The sequence below is a fragment of the Carassius carassius genome, chromosome 40, assembly GCF_963082965.1.
Source record: "Carassius carassius chromosome 40, fCarCar2.1, whole genome shotgun sequence".
NCBI lineage: Eukaryota > Metazoa > Chordata > Actinopteri > Cypriniformes > Cyprinidae > Carassius > Carassius carassius.
In genome coordinates this window covers 12,128,467-12,146,502 of record NC_081794.1, presented here as the reverse complement: position 1 = coordinate 12,146,502, position 18,036 = coordinate 12,128,467, and the positions used below count along the sequence as shown (strand labels likewise).

Sequence of the window (18,036 nt, the reverse complement as noted above, 5' to 3'; positions counted from 1 at the left end):
GTTGGGAAAAAAAGTAGCGTTCGCTGGAAGAGCACTGCATTCAGATCAGTTCTCTGACGTAATACGCAGTTTATACGGGACTCTAGAAATAACGTGGCGGCTAGATTGACCGTGCTTTTCTACTTGGCGGCTGGCTTGACCGCAGTGAAACTGCGCTGATAAGCTTGTGCTGTAGGGGAAGTGAGTGCGTTTGGGTCGCTGTTGGTCGATATCTATCTATCTGTCTGTCTGTCTATCTATCTATATATGTAGTCTGTCTATCTATCTATATCTATGTATTAATCTATTTATCTATAATCTGCGCTATCTGAATACTCTCGTCTGGAATGAATAAAACAGCAATGCGTAAACAAGAACTGGAATGTCCTCCGCCCCCTTCCCCATATAGGCTAATATCAAATGAAAGCAGTTCCTTATTCTGTGGCGCTACTACAACCATCACTTTCAATAGCCCAAATTCGTTCAAGCCTGTTTGTAAAAATCAATGCGCACCATCAACATGGACCCATGATGTGTAGAAGGTAAGAGATGGTCGCTACTGTCTGACTGCAGCTGTGTGTCGTTTTCACGCTCTCCCCTCATCGTAAAGTTTCGGGTGGGATGCAGTCTCGTGTCATATATCAAGTTCGTCAGCATGTCTGTGTCTCTGTAGGATACTACTGTAGTTGTCAGGTTACAGCTGGTTATTTAGTGTGCACTGGTGAGCGATAAAACACTCGCCTCTCGTTTACGGAAAGTGACACTTGTACAAATGGCAGCAAGTTAAAACGAGTGCGGCACTGATCGCACGTTATTCGTATACACAGCGCATGGTTTTACAGGAAGATTACGCACAGAATGACACAGACGATGGCCAAGTAGGGATAAACCGAATAATTTTGACTTAAAAAAATATTATATGGAGGATTTCACGATAAGTGACGTAGCTGATGAGGACCAACTACATTTGAGTATAGATCATATATAACAAAGCCACGTTGGATCTGTTTGACAGCACCTTTCACTTAAGTCTGATCGCAACATAAGATAAGGGACGTTATAAAACTAATACAGAATAAGACAAAATGCTGCTCACAGGCCCAAATTTTATGTCGGTTGATAGCTACTTATTAAACCAAATAATACAAGTCTCCCCCCACCACACAAATACATTACTTTTTTTTTTTTTTGTAAGGATAAAAGTAGTTACACATTTATTGAATGAGTTATATATGTCATTTTCGAAGCCGCGGTACTTTAACCCAATGGTTTCGTTTTACAGATCGTGGGCGGGGCTTAACGCTTATGTGTCATGGTGCACCTGTAGATAAATTCAAGTTTCTGAAACATTAAAGGTACACTCAGTAAATATATTTAATGGTAAAATATTAACTTTCACATTAAGCATAAAAGCATCTAAAGCAGCCAAGACGATATGTGACCCCGGACCATAAAACCATAAGTATACAACAAAATATGTAAATTTCGTCTCCCTATATCTGACACACCCGCTTCATGAGCTGATGAGTTGAATCAGATGTGATAATTGGGGGAGACATACAAAATATGCAGGTCAGGGGGTACTCCAGGACAAGTTTGAGAACCTTTTGTCCAGAGCATGGATCAGTATATGTACAACAGGGATCCTCAAATCTGGCCCTCAAGATCAACTTTCTGGGGTGTATTTTAGTAAGCACAGTTAACTTACCATCAGCTAAACCCTGAACTTTTGGTTTTACCCCAAACCTTGCTTACTTACATAAACCTTGTCGTAGTGTTTTATAATTTATACAGATTATATGACTGTTATATATTCCAATAAAATATATATAATAACCATATTAGAACAATATATTACCTTATTAGCACTTCATCATTAAGATATAATAAGGTATATTACATATTGTAATATTATATAATGTTGTGCGCTATATGTCACACCCACTGAAGGCTCCTCAGTAGATCACATGTGTGCTGATAGCGCTGAAGTGAATTAACCGTGGAACATAACCTGCTCTGGAGCAGGTTATCTTCAGAGAGCAAGTTACTGGTCAACATCGTTGACTTGATTGCAAATAAATGCACACACACTATTTAACTGAACAGAGATGACATCACTGAATTCAATGATGAACTGCCTTTAACTATCATTCTGCATTATTGACACACTGTTTTCCTAATGAATGTTGTTTAGTTGCTTTGACGCAATGCATTTTGTCTAAAGTGCTATATAAATAAAGGTGACTTGACTTGACTGTACTATGGTTACTTGCATACCCTGAAAGTAATCTCTGAATTTGGAACCAAAAGTTGAGGTTATCTGCTAGCTTAACCTCAAACATACCCGGGTATGTCACATAACCTGCTTTTTGTTTTATATTATATTATATTATATTATATTATATTATATTATATTATATTATATTATATTATATTATATTATATTATATTATATTATATTATATTATATTATATTATATTATATTATATTATATTATCATTTCACACATAGATCGGCATTTTCTATAATGTCTAAATTCTATAAATTCTATAATAAAATCAAAATACATATCTGATTTGACAAACAGGTTATGCCACAGTTTAAGAATAACATGTACAGTAGTCACCTACCGTGTACTAGCACAAACCACCAAATCCTGTAATGACCATTATATGTGTCATATAAGTAGTTGTAGTAGTAGTAGTAGTAGAAAAATATACCTGAAAGGAAAATGAACAGCTTCACTGTGCTTTTATAAAAAAAACAAAAAAAAAAAACAAAAAAAAAAATTCATTAGGCCTGTAGATGTCGGTATAAAATCCAAAATCACTAGGTGCGTTTACATGGACACTTTTTGCTTCCATCGGAATTAATTCATTCTTAATTCATACATCATTACACTATTTCTACGTCACTGCGCATGCAAAGTACTTTCCAATTTCGGTTTTCAATCCGATCAAGTGTTTACATGTCCTCTCACTTTACAAAAAGGAATAAACCACGCTTTTCAATCCGATCAAAATTTTTGTCAGATCTGTCCAATTCAATCCGATTTACGTGTTACATGTGACTTTTTCTTACTCCAGAGTACCCTTGACTATGGTTAAGGCTAAAACGGATACAGCAAAAGCTACTGGGCCTGCACACATCAATACAGTGATATATTTTTTCACACTCTACAACAATACAGTAACTACAGTTTTTGCATTTTTGTAAGGGGTAGGTTTAGAGTTGGCTGTAGGTGTAGGTGTAGACGTTAATAAAACAATCTAATAGGTAGAAAATTTAACTTCTTGTTAGCTTCTGGTTTTTGCTGCATCCCTTCTAGCCACAACCCTTGACTATTGCTGAAGGTCACATGACTGTGATAATGACAACATGGTGAATATTCATATAGGACACTCCCCATTACGGTCTGGTGACCCAACACTTTTTTTATGACTGTCTAAAACACACCTGCTACAGATCATCAGCTTGTTAGACATTTCTATGAGTGTTCCAAATAGGAAGTGAGCATCCATTTGCCTTTCTCACTACAAAGGGAAGAGCCATTGAAGTGGGGACTTTGGAGAGAGCAGGGAACATCCATGTCATAATAAAGCCATTTGGAATGCCCTTGGCGAAGGGTGCAATGAAAGACAATGTAATTTGCTTATTATCTTCACTTGGAATGTTACAGCATTACTAATATTGCTGTTAATATGTTACAAATAAATATACATTTTATAATGAAGTTTTTAAAATGTGCTTTATGTGTATGTGTGTTCCCTCTCTGCTATAAAATTTGCCATCTTTTCTTTGAACCCTGCAGGTCACATTTACCCAACACATCTACTATTAACTACTAATAAACATATTTCTTACTTATGAAACTTATTTAAACTTAATATGAATTTTGTGTCATATATCATAACAAAACACCTAGAATTATTCTGTTCATACGTTAACCCAAACTCTCCCGCCATATCTAGCTTAAAAATCATGAAGATACCACCTCTTGGTCAAATTACCATAAATTAAAGTGTTAGAGGAGTTCACTTTTTTAACAAATGGCATCTCCTTCCAAAAGTGTTCTTCAAGCATGCAATAGCATTTGGAATTCGCCTTGTGTCAGCTAGGACTGGAATTGAGAACCACTGATTTTTTATGGTGACTAAATAAAAAAATTCCTACTGAAATAGTACTATTTCAAATGCAGTCTTACTGAATGCACCTTTAACAAACAAAGATTATAGGCTAATGTTACACAGAAAGATATAATATTCACAAAGCAATAAAAGTAAAACATTTTTTTCCCCAACAACTTTCATTGATTTTATAATTTTGTTAAAAAGCATAATTGTTTTATCCACATCCACAGGTCTGTCTTAAGGGCATGTTTAATTTTCCATGATGTCATAAAGGAAGAGAAGGCCTGGGGCCCTTCAGCAGAATAATGCAGTTGAGCCACAGAGTGACTGAAGCTGCATTCCACTTCATCCTTACACCATCTGTTTTCCTTCATCCATCCTTTGGTAACTGGACAATGACATCACATAGGAAACACCTTGTGAGGGACTTCAACCTTTTCATCACCTGTTATATCTGTAAAGGGTACTTGATTAAGCCCACCACCGTGACAGAGTGCCTGCACACCTGTAAGTATCTACAGTCTCTATGAGAATTTAATGAAAAATGTAAATGATGATTTAGCAGTGGTTTTCAGCCGGTGGGCTCTGACACAAAAATTATCTGTTATAATAGTTTCATGGACAGCACAAGGAAAACCATTTCCATACAAAGTTAGGATAGAATAAGGAAATAACTTTTCATATCTGTAATTGTTATAAGTTTAATATATGAATCAATGTGTCCAACCAAACTATTGTACTTTAGTGCAGACCCACCTGTTTCACTGAATACAGTATTTAGACCAGTGTTTGTTGCATGTATTTAAGCTGATAAATCCCTTTCCTGCTGTTGTTAATGATTTTAGGGACAATTAATTTTATAATGCTTGATTAGGCACCTATGTTTTTCCACAGAGAGTATGTGAACATCAGGATTTAATGTTAATTAATTTTCTGTGCGCTTTAATGTAATTAATTTCACCGTCACGTGTAAGTGACTTCCTTTTTGCATTATATTGGTACGGCAAACCAGATGTGAAATCTCCCTAATTTTTCTTTGACAAAAAGTCTTTGACATCTGCTAGGGGTGTGACGAGACGCTTATTCCACGAGACGAGACGATGCACGAGATTGGGTTCACGAGAACGAGACAAGACGAGATTTTTGCATAATTTTTAAGAAATCCTCAATGATGAAATATGAATGGAAAATAGACTTTTATTCAACTGAAAATCACAAAATGCAAAACAATTTAGGTGCATTTTGAAATCAACTTGTAATAATGAATGTTATTTTACTTCTATTTTAATGAATTCCATGCAGTAAAGGACATACAAAAATATAAAACAGTATAAATAAAATAAATATATAACAGAAATAACACTTTAAATGCAAACAGTAAGTGTATCATCAACTTAAATCAAAGTACTGCTCTCTCAAAACTACAAGTGCAAACAGAAACAAATTTTTCTTCAAACATGAAAAAGAGATAAATTAACTACACAGAACAGCCTAAGATATGGTCATGTTCTTTTTCAAGAATATAAGCATGTCAACCATTTCTGGCAGCAGTTGAGACCTTTGGGCAGTAACTATGTCTCCTGCAGTTGAAAAGACACGCTCACTTGGAACAGAGGTAGCAGGGATGGAAAGGTATGCTTTGGCAAGTGGAGACAGCAAAGGATATTTAAACCTGTTTTCTCTCCACCACTTCAGAGGGCAGCAACTGAGTGGGATAGAGGCCTCTCTTCTGTAGAGATCAATTTCCTTCTCAGTCCCTCTGCTGGACTTTTCTGTCTTAGAGAAAGAGTCCCCTAGTAGATCCTCAAGCGCTGTCTTCTTGGAAGCAGGTTCTCCCTCTTCTGACTCGACTCCCAGAGCCCCCTCTCCTCCATGTGTGGAACAGTGAGCTGCTGCCCCTTCTCTCCTCTCTGTACTCTTCTCACCTGTGGTCTTTAAACAGCAGAAACACTGGCTTTAACCTTTAGCAGCAAAGCAGTCCCCCCTCTCCCTCTAAACACAAACACACCCACTCTGATGCTGTCATGTTTCTAATACATTTTTCTAATTTCTAACACACACACACACTTTGCATTAATCCATTAAACATTTTCAGTTGGTAGTACTGGGAACATAAATCTAGAAGGAAAAAATGCACACACACTTTCACACTTACAAAAGGAGTAAAGTAATTCAAACTGATGTATACCTGATTTTGCTGCAATTGTTCTGCCTTTTCCTGCATCCTCAGGAAGACAGACTCGCGTTGGTTATGGTCTAGCTGCGGTAGAGTCAGGAATCTTGGGTCCAGCGCAGTGCTCTCTAACAGAACATTGTATGCATCTCCGCTGTATCTCCCTGAAATATTACTGAGGATTGCTCTCTTTGTGTCTGCCACGGTGGGGGAATCGCCTTCATTTGGCACCATGCTCTGTTCAATCATGCTCTTCAGTGGCACAATGAGAGACACTGTGGGGCTCTTCTCCTCACATAAGACTGTGGTGGCTGTTTTCAGAGGATTCAGCAGCTTCACAAGGTCTTCGGCATTCAAGATATCGCTGCTGTCCAGCGTATCAATGTTACGGGCATTTTGTCTCATCTCAGGGCTGGTGAGAGCTGCTGATATGGCAGCTTGCTGCTCCAGGTAACGAACCAGCATATCTAAAGTGCTATTCCACTTCGCTGAAATCGCCGAAATCCCAGATTTTCCACCACAGAAAATGGCCTCATATCTGCTGCAATGAAAACGCCGATGTCTCTCGTTATTGCTGTTGCTCTTGCACTTGACGGTGGAAGAGATGCAAAGGCATTTAGAGTTGTTTGCCCTTTTAATGTTTTCGTCACAGGTGCAGCTAGCTTTAGTAGAGAGCTGTGGTGGTTCTGTATATGTTTTTGCATAGTGCTCGTGTTAGCCGCGGTGTACGGCATTGTTTTCTTACAATGTTTACATATTGTGTTCGTCTTGTCTGTCACTCTTTCGCCATTTATAATTTTCCCAGGAAAACCAAAATGTTGCCACACAAACGATTTAAAAGTGGCAGGGGCATCTTCAATACTAATTTCATGCTCCATCACGCTGACATCGCAACAACACTCACGAGACAACTTTTCACCTCAACGAGAAATCTCGTCGCGTTTTAGTCTCGCGATATCTCGTAACACGAGATCTCGTCACACCCTTAACATCTGCAGAGCAGTCACAATGACAGCATATATTCTCCACAAGCATAAGCTATTTTCACACAAAATATTTTCTTGATGGAATTAGTTTGTAATTTGTGCTTTATTGTTTGATTGTAAAGTAAACAATGAGAAAGTTAGAGAGTAAAATGTATTATTGTTTATATTATTTGGTATTTACTTTAATAATTTATTTGCTTATATTTAATGTTAATTAATGCCATAAAAGTAATTTCATATCTTGAATGTACTAGGCATTTGTTTTAGAATAAACTGTATTTTAGCCACCTGCCCAACTTACACTATTATTAGACACAGTGATGACCTGATTGTGACTCGTGTATCAATGTCAGTGTGTAATATGCGTGGGCAGTGGCTATTTTTTCCCCCACTCACTCATGAGGTAAAGCAGTTTGATATAGTTTGTGTGTTGATAGCTTTGTATGTGTGTTATAACAGAGCAATAAGGTAATGAGTGTTGCTACAATTTTACTGGTGGGAAATGATATGTGTTTTACTGGCCAAGCAAGCTTTATCTAAATGCCAGTTTGTAAGACTTGGTTTTAATTGTAGTCTGTGGTCATTCTTGCAGGGAATTTCAACTGTGAAATGTAACATTAAAAAAATATTGTAATTTTAACAATAAGAAACTGTAAAAAAATTAAAGTAAAATGTAATTGGTAAATGGGAAGTTATTTGGCTATATACTGTATGGTGAAAATCTGTAATAGATATAATAGGACATTAAATATGGTAAAGCAATGTAAAATATATAGTTTTTAGAAGTAAAAAAAGAACATTTTATTACTTATAGCAGGTTCCAACCCTGGTCCTGGAGGCACCCCAACACTGCATGTTTTGCTTGTCTCCTTAATCAGAACACCTGATTCAGGCCATCAGCTCAATATTAGAGACTCCAAGACCTGAAATTGGTGTGTCAGAGTCTGCGTTTACACTTGGCATTAACATGCGACCTGTATCCACAGATGTTTTTTACATACACATTGAAAAGACAAGTGTACACATGCTTCTGATTGGAATGTTATCCGATCAGCGTGTCCTGGTCCAGAGGTGAGGACGCATTGTGATTGGGTCTCAGTATAATGTAAACGCAATCCAGCCATCGTGTCTGCATTCGCAGGTCGACATCATGCAAAACCCCGCCCCCTCTCTCCCAAACGGTCAGTAACCCCTCACTGCGGAACACAAGATCCAGGGGGCATGGTTGGATCCACATCTACAGGTGGAGACTGGTAGGTTTAGGGGTGGAGATGGGTGGGTTTAGAGATTAGGGGGTGGAGACAGGTAGGTTTAGGTATATGTCAAGTGGGAGGAGTTGGATCTGCATCCAACCATGCCTCCTGGATTTGTGTTCTGCAGTGAGGACCATCTGTAAAATGTTGTATGACTGAAAATGCTTTTCAACAGAAAGCCCAACACTTCTGGTTGACTTTGCACTGGGCTATTCTCTGCATACTTATTTAAATATTGTGCGGGAAATACAGATCTGAATGGATATCCAGATAGAGATGTCAGCTGTTGCTGCCAAGTGTAAACTTGCCATGTTCTGATTGACTGATGGATCGATTTGCTTAATTAGATCATGGTGATTGCATATTAATACACAACACAACCAGAGAAAGGAGACATGCAAAATGTGCAGTATTGGGGTGCCTCCAGGACCAGGGTTGGAAACAACTGACTTATAGGATGATGAAATCAAAGTCATCTTACACAAATGTTGTTACTGTATTTTTACAGTGAAGTTGCCACAGTTGGGTTTTTTTTTTTTACTGCAAATTTAACAGATTTTTACTGTTATTTAAGTATAATTTCCTTTTTTTCTGCTTTTATATAGTTTGTAAAAGCTGTATAGTCCAGCATTTTGAGGACAGCAATGATTGCCCAAAATGTGGTATCCAGGTTCATGAAACAAATCCCTTGGAGATGTTAAGGTAAACCACACTGGTCCATAATATCCTACTACTAATTCAAAACCCCTTAAGCAAATCCACTTCAAGTGGTCTGGGATCAGACTCAGTGTTGCATTGTAGAGCACACAACAATACAAGCCATGATGAGGATTAATGAGATTAATCTATTTGATTTTGAAGAAATCTGGAACAAAATCTAGCTTTCCTGTAATAGGTCTGAAATATTTGTTACCCATAGATGCCTGGTTTTGGATGTGGGGTCATAAAGTGGCAGTGAATTTGATATTGGTTGGGAGGCATTCCAAGCAACAGCCAGACTATGTTCTGGAGCCAGAGTGTCAGCTGTGAGACTAACCCTGCACAGTATTGCCTCTCCACACCAGTGATACATGTCCACCCCAACACCAGACAGAATGATAAAATGATAACAAGAGCACAGGGCAGCATTAACCTGAACCTGTTAACAGACGTGACAGCGACATTAGTATGGCTGGTGTTCTGGTAGCTCACATTTCTGTGTATTTCTTTTCTCCAAAGGCTGGAAAACACTCTAGAAGAAGTCATTTTCAAACTTGTGCCTGGTCTTAGAGAAAGTATGCATTTTGCCATTTGAAGTTACTCTTGTGTCATTTATAGATATCATATATCAACTGACATTTAGTTAACTTTTAAATTTTCTTCCAGAGGAACAGCTGCAAGAGATTGAATTCTGGAGAAGAAACAAATCAAAAGAAAGTCCTGATGGTAAATGACTCAAACAGTGAAACGATCTACAATTGCACTCACCAGCAGCAAACATGTTTACTCAAAGCTTCACCATTTTAAAGGAATAGTTCACCTGAAAATGGAAATTGTGTCATCATGTACTGTGTTCACTTCACACCTGAAAGAAAAGTGAGAGAAGAATGAAGAAGAATGTTGACTCTGCTGTTTTCCATATGAAAGTGAATAGAGACCATGAACTGTGAAAATGACAAGTTCTGAAAATGACAAAAAGCATGGTAAAAATATTCCAAATAGGCTAGGGATAGAACACACAGGTTATATTAACTATTGTTATGGTACATTTATGCTGTCCTTTTTGCTGCTTAAAAGCTGTTCAAAATTAATATTCTTTGTATAGAAAAAGAACAGCAAGAAAATTTGGTCTAACATCTTCTTTTGCGGTTTACAGAAGAAAGAAATATGGGTTTGGAATAGCAGAAGACTCAGTAAATAATGAGAGATGTTTCGGTTTTGGCTGAATCCCACACATTAGGCTCTCCTGGCTATGACTCCTATGGGCCAGGTTACTCTGCTCTATCAGCATTTGAACTTCTTTTATCATCTTTTGGTATCACTTTTGTTCCTTATCAAATAATGTCTTCACAACTTAAATGAATCTACCACACTCTGTTCCACTGACCTTGACTCAGAGGTGGTGGGTATAAGTTGTGAATCATCAGTACAGATGTATCTGTCACTTTGCTCCCTTGACTCCAAAGAGATCTATTGCAGAGTCACTCTGTACAACTGTTTTATACAGTTACAACTGTAAAGATAAACACTGAAATTTTAAAACTGATAGACTGGTTATATGGCTTTGTAGAAAGCTTGACTCGTATGACCAAATTTAGACATCATGTGACGTTTTAGACAAACACCTTTTTATTTACAATAAAACAATGTAAATAAAATGTAAACAATTGTGCTATATAAATAATTGTAAGATAAAGGCAACTATCTAGTTAAAATATGTATTTTATTTTATTTTATTATAAAGATTTAAAATCTGCCATGGTAGAATAAATGTATTTCTTTTTCCTTTTTTTTTTACCATCAGTCCACCTTAAACACCTATTCTAAGCATTACTGCATTTTCTTCAGAGTAACATCAAACTAATTTTATTAAGTAGCACTGGCCAGCTAGTTATAATTTTCTGTCATGAGGATGTAAAAAAAAAAAAAAAAGTGACATGACATTCAGCCAAGTATGGTGACCCATACTCAGAATTCGTGCTCTGCATTTATCCCATCTGAAGTGCCGAAGTGCACACACACAGAGCAGTGAACACACACACACACTGTGAACACACACCCGGAGCAGTGGGCAGCCATTTATGCTGCAGCGCCCGGTGAGCAGTTGGGGGTTTGATGCCTTGCTCAAGGGCACCTAAGTCATGGTACTGAGGGTGGAGAGAGCACTGTACATGCACACCCCCCACCTACGATTCCTGCCGGCCCAAGACTCGAACTCACAACCCTTTGGTTGTGAGTCCGATTCTCTAACCACTAGGCCACGACTTCCCCAAATGTATGTTACAGGATGACTTAATTTCTGCCTTAAGATTATATTGAATTATGGTGAAGACACACAAGAACATGCTGTTCATTTGTTTTTCTACATCATATCAGTAGTAATATTACATGGCCCTATTTGTTTGGGATGCCCCATTTAGTTAAATGATGTTTTGTGTGATTTGTTGGAATGTATGAGTTTTTTTGTTTGTGTACTCTACATAAATCTTCTTAATATGTGACTCTTATGCTCAATTTATGAACCAAAATGAATGAGTTTCATAATACTTGGAGTTTCCAAGGCAACTTGTAAGTGTTTGCAGCTGTAAGCAGTTCTTTACGATGAGATAATTACCACATTTATGATTTTCCCAAGAGCATCGTTTTGAATGTTATCTGTTTCATATGAAAGAAAGCCTGAGAAAAGATGCAGATGCTGTTTTGCATTAGCATATCTATGAGTCTGAAATGCTTATCTTTTTGTCCCCCTGCATTGTCAGGGGAACACATAATGTGGCACATATTTATTTATTTTATTTTATTTTTAGTGAAGTGTATGCAATTTTCACATAAAATCCAAATAATATTATTTTCACATGTAGATTGATACACATTTTAAACATTTTAGGGAGTCAGAAAAATGTAAAAAAAAAAATAATAATAATAATAATAAAAAATAAATAAAAGGCAAGTAATATTTATTTATATAGTGCTTTATATGATACAAATTGTGTCAAAGCAGTTTTCACAGCAATAAACAAGAAATTAACACATTAAATAACACATTAACACTTAATGCTGAATAATTTATCAGTTATGTTATAAATTGTATTTCAGCTGTAAAGAAGCTTTATAGAAAATGATGAGCTCAATTTATATGACAATCCTTTAACGTGAGCATGATTTTGGGCTATGTTTTGTCTTTTTCCAGAGGATGGGCCTATATGTAAGAAGGCCAGATTGGATGAAGATGATGATGTTAAATGTGATAGAGACTACCACAGGAGTGATCCGCAGATAGCCATCTGTCTAGACTGCTTGCGTAACAATGGACAGATGGGAGAGAACATTGTTAAGGTTACCCATCTTGAATTATGTTTCCTTCTCCTATACTTTATGCGTGCCATTCCATGTCTTCTTCTTCTTCTTCTTTGGTCTTCTTTCTGTGTTGGCCTTGCCCCCTTATTCCTTCTAAATGAAAGGTGATCCAGGATCAGATGTTTTCCCTCAACATCAGTGTGTTTGACATTTTAAAATTAAAGTCGAGGCTGATCCTTATTCTTTTCTAAAGCCTAGTATCAATCAGTGTCAATCATGTCCAAAGCTCAATCCTTTCTATCAGCTCCCACATTGCCTGTATCTCCCTTTTTGCAAATAATTATCTTTTACTTTCATTCTTTTCCGTAATATAATGAAACGTTCTTACAATTAAAAAATGTCGGTTTAAATGTATTTTAAAGTGTCATTTATTCCTTTGATGGCAAAGCTGAATTTTAAGCACCCACTATTGCAGTCTTCAGTGTCACACAATCTTTCAGAAATCAGTCTAATATTTTGTCACATTTTGGAAATCTGTTCAAAGTTGTCTTTTTGCCTTTTTTTCCAGGGCTTAATGAAAAAATGTATTCGCTGCTCAACAAGAGTGACTGTTGGAACAATCAAGAAGTTTTTAAGTCTGAAGTTAAAGCTTCCCAGTTCTTATGAGGTAACACCTGAATATCTTTACCATTTTTTCTGTAAGCAAAAAAAAAAAAAAAAGACAACGATTTGGTGGATATTACATATTGCCTTTCCATTTTGTTTATATTTCACATCTATGTTTTTATGCATTTTGAAGACACATTTATACTAAGCTTAAAGTATATAGTGTGATAAAACCTATATATTTTATATCTTTTACTTCATTGCATCTGTTTCAGCAATTAACCACAATCTCATGTTTATCATATTTCTGCAGTTTATGTTTTTCTTGTTTCATGTTTGCTTGGCTGTTTTGGTATACCATACAATGAAATTTCTCTGATGGTCACTAACTTTTTCTGCAGCTAGATGTTCTATGCAATGGTGAGATCATGGGTAAAGACCACACCATGGAGTTTATCTACATGACCCGCTGGAGGCTTCGGGGAGAAAATGTAAGCTATGAGAATACCAGTGTCTCATTCTCTCCTCTCTTCTCATGGGTGAAATCTAAATCCTCTCATCTTTTCCACTGGGATGAGCAGTGTGGCAGACTCAAAGCAGGTTCATAGCAAGTTGTGTGACTTTGCATGGTATTTACAATTTAAAGTAATAAACTTAAGACAACCATAAAACTTTTAAAAAGATTAAAAGATTAAAAAGATTAATTTCAAAACAAGTCGAGTCAGTCCCACATGCCCCTCCTCAGTTGGGCATGCACATCAGAGTTAATACTAGCATTATGATTGTCACTTTTACACAAGCCTGTCATGGAGTATGTAGCTACAGTATGAGGTCCAGGGTCAGGTCACGAATCGCTGTTGTGATGAAGGGGAAAACTGTTTTCATACCCAAGCATATCCTCTAGCAACTCACCAGGGGACTTCATAGGGTAATGCCCATCTTAATAAGGGTCCTGTATACCCTGTTGATAAAATCACATTTCAGAAAGGATACACATAATCAGTTTTGGGATTCTGCCATAAAAAAAGTCACAACATTTTTTTTTTTCTGACAAGCGCCCAAGGATATAAAAGCTGCATGAGGTAAAAAATGAAATCCTTGTAATTTGAAGTGGGTCACAAAGAGCTGGCACCTCATCTCCTATTTCTCTGGAATAATACAGAAAACTCCTTCCCTTGCTTTCTATAAACAGGTTTCTGAGAGTGTTGTTTGAGTGTACTTGAGAAATAGGATGTGTGTGTTAGAGTTTTTCATGTAACCCATGAGTACTGCTGTGAAGGTGTTCTTGCATTCTGAGTGCAAATAGAAAATGTCTTTATATTTGTTTGGAACACAAAAGTTGTGGCTTTCTTAAAAAGAATAACTCAAAATATGATTAGATTACAACCATTACAATAGAGTGCTGCAATAGATTTCCATAATCAGATATTCAGATATTTTTGAAGCATTCTGAGATCTCTCTGACCCTCCAGTAGAAAGCAAGGATCCTTACATGATCAAGGCTCAAAATAATGTAGCAAGGAGATCGAAAAATAGTCCATATGTCATCAGTGGTTCAACCATAATTTTACGATACTACGAGAATACTTTTTGTGCTCAAAGAAACAAAAATAAGAGAGTATCACATACATAAACAACATATGCTGTTCTGTGTCAGCAGCACCATATGTGGATATGCTTACGTTGTCATGCTTTTATCTGAATGTAAACAACGTACCCACGTACATACTAGGGTTGTGCCGATAGACGATAGTATCGTGTATCGGCGATAGTCAGAGATATCGACGTAAGCAGATGTCTCTGTCGATAGTCAAGATGATATTATGCTCATTCTCCTATTAATGTATTACATAATAATATTAATAATTATTATTATTTGTATTTTTATTGGATGGCCTATTATAATTCGGCTATCAAACTTTCCAGCTATTTCACATTTCACACACACACACACACACACACACACACACACACACCACGCACAAATGAGGATTAGAGCCTGTTGCCGGTGAAGAAGTCTGAATCCACAGACAGACGTACATCGTCTGCCGATATAAGGTATTTTATTGCACTTTAACAAGGAATCTGAACGGCCTATATATGTGCAATATTTTAAACGAGCTCTCACTAACTGAGTTTAATGCCACAGTTATGTTAGAACACATCTCATTCTCGTGTCTCATCATGAGGCACGTGGTCCAGAGCGCTGTATGACTGATGCATCAGTTCAATTCAACTTACTCCAAATATATGAACTTACCTGTTTTAAGAACTTTATATTTAACGTGTTCATTTATGTCCAATATTAGTGTTAAACTGTTGGAGTTTAAATTAAATCTACTATTGATTTTCACAGTTGACTGATTTTGCAGAACATTTAGACTGATAGCTTCCATGCGCAGATGCAGATTTGTCACAGGACATGCTATTAAACAGTTGCGTCCAACTATACATGAACTAGCTGTTTTAAATACAGTTTTTTTAGATTTAACGTTAGTTTATCAGTATGTTTGAAAGTATATTTTTTAGATTATTGGTGATTCCATAGGCTCTTTCTCATGCACCTGCGTGGTTTAAAACACCAAATAGTTATGCTTTGACAAGAACAAAGAGTCTCTCTCTTGCTCCACCCATGCACGATAATATCATGTATCTTTGATCTCATGGGCTGACGATATGACGATTTGAAAAATGACCAAATCGCCCAAAACTAGTACATACGTTGCATACGTGGTTTACGCATGTTATACTTTCCAAAATGCCGCTAGCAATTAATGAAAGATTTTTCATATTTGGGTGGTATATCCCTTTAAGAGGAACATTCAAGAACAATTGCATACTCATCTACATCATGTCTCTTTCTCCAGGTCTACCCAATGGTACTTGAATATCGACCACGCATTGACTTTGGCTAGGTTGAAATGTCCTGCACTAATTTCAGTCTATCAACAGACAGCGAATTGAATAGACATGTGCAGTTCTGAAGATATACTCTTACCTGTCTCTTCTGTTTAATTACTTTGGCTCACTTTATTGGGATCAGTTAGTGCATATAATCTTGTGACACTTACTGTGTGCTGCAGAGATTTGTGTGTTGTGGTTCATTTACCTAAGTGACACAAAAGTCATGTTTAAGGGCCTTTACCAATTTGCATATGATGGTATCTCCTTTTTAAAAAAAAGTCACAATATAAAAGTATATGCGGCAGTGCCTTTTCCCATACATCATCTTATAAAGAGCTGTGGACAGATGATTTGTAAAAAATTATAAAGAGTTGTTTTTGAAGAATTTTTCCTTTTGTGTTTCACAGAAAGAACAAAGTCATACAGGTTTTGAAAAACACGAGTGTGAATAAATGATGACAGAATGTTCATATTTAGTGGTTTAGTATTATACGTCTCCTGATGTTTAAAGTGTTAACATCCTCCTAGAGTTTTAAACTGGTCTGTTTTTTATTTTTCCCACTTAAGGGATTTTATTTATTATAGGCCATAGCTCTGTGCTCACACAAATGCCTTTTCTTTTGAGGGTTTTGGGACATCTCTGCCTCATTTTTTTTTAAATAAATGTGAAATTAACTTAGCTAAACATGTTAAGTTGAGGTTTTACAATGTCTGGCATCCTAATTGAGAAAAGAGTTGAGAATTACTGTCATTTGTCATTATTTTGGCTTATGGTTGACAGGCAATGAGTTAAAAACTTTCTCACAATTTGTAGTAGTCTCCCCCCCCCCAATTATAGAAACGTGTATAATGTGTATAATTGCTGTTTTGAATATAGAGTCATGCCTGCCTGTTTTATGTCACAATAAAATTTTATGTCAGTAAAACCTGCATCAAAAAATTACAAAGTAAAGGAAGTAGTTTATGCTCGCAAAATAGAATTAAAGCATTTACTTGACCACATACACAGGCTTCATTACAGTGTATTAGTCTAGTTGTATTACACCAAAGACACTCTACATCATGACCACATGGGATACTTGCTAAAAAAATGTTTGTCTTACCTTACAGCTACACTTACAAACAGAGGCAATGTGGCAAAACTAAACTTGAATTTCTGTGCAAATTAGCATACCTAATTTCTCAAACACAGTTCAGAATGTTTCCCCCCCCCAGTTTTTTTGTCTTATATATGTCTTCACAAATCTCCCAAAAATGTACTTATGTAGAATCACATGAATTCTGTTTGGAAGAAATCTTAAGCAACAATCAAGTTCCTTAAAAAAAGAAAAAGAAAAGAAAAAGCAAAAATTATTTTACTATTGTTTTCACTTTAAAGAAGTGAAAACGAAAAGAAGTGACTTTGAAGTATAAAATAATATGTTTAAGTGGAAGCCGAATATTATGTGTTTAGAATAGGCTCTTGAATGTCTTTGTGCTGCAATGATCAAAATGTATTTTTATAGAGAGCCTTTGTAGATATTAAAAAATGGAAATGTATGTTGTATGTTTAAGAAACATCAATTGCTGCTTAGAATAATCTATTCTATTATTCAATGTAAAGTCCCTTAGGTGATTCCTATAGAGATTAGAAATGTGAGAGTTATTGTATTTCTGTGTCTTTGTTCAGAAGAAAAACACACTCATGATTATTGATGTTATTGGGTGTGTGATTTTTGATTTCATACTTATGTTTTGGCAATTATCGATTATTATATTGCATGTGTTCAATTCTTTCTCCCTCCTGAAAATTGTCTCATTGTACTGTGGTGGGTGCGGCAGCACAGCCTCATATTTTCTCTGTGATTTCATCTAAGGTTCATCTGCCAAGGATGGAATTTCTCTATACAGACAAATTAAGTGATTCAGCTTTCATTATTTTTGATGAGGAGAAAATAATGCCGAAAGATCATTTCAAAATGAGACTAATCCATTCTCTCTCTCTCTCTCTCTCTCTCTCTCTCTCTCT

The 18,036-nt window shown here is 36.4% G+C and overlaps 1 protein-coding gene across 3 annotated transcripts; it reads left to right on the top strand.

Annotated features, from left to right (window-relative positions):
- The first annotated feature begins 379 nt into the window (after positions 1 to 379).
- Positions 380 to 17,785, top strand: LOC132122100 (polycomb group RING finger protein 5-B-like). 3 transcript variants are annotated; one of them, XM_059531990.1, is made up of 9 exons: positions 380 to 521; positions 4,341 to 4,617; positions 9,128 to 9,224; positions 9,741 to 9,796; positions 9,888 to 9,947; positions 12,412 to 12,557; positions 13,087 to 13,185; positions 13,526 to 13,615; positions 15,992 to 17,785. In XM_059531990.1, the coding sequence occupies exons 2-9, from the start codon at positions 4,416 to 4,418 to the stop codon at positions 16,037 to 16,039; spliced, it is 798 nt and encodes a 265-aa protein (XP_059387973.1). In that variant the 5' UTR covers positions 380 to 521; positions 4,341 to 4,415; the 3' UTR covers positions 16,040 to 17,785. The 3 variants fall into 3 exon arrangements, with proteins under 3 accessions (XP_059387973.1, XP_059387974.1, XP_059387972.1); XM_059531991.1 differs by lacking the exon at positions 15,992 to 17,785 and having other exon boundaries at positions 4,341 to 4,494; positions 4,573 to 4,617; positions 13,526 to 13,793; XM_059531989.1 differs by lacking the exon at positions 15,992 to 17,785 and having other exon boundaries at positions 13,526 to 13,793.
- The last annotated feature ends 251 nt before the right edge of the window (positions 17,786 to 18,036 follow it).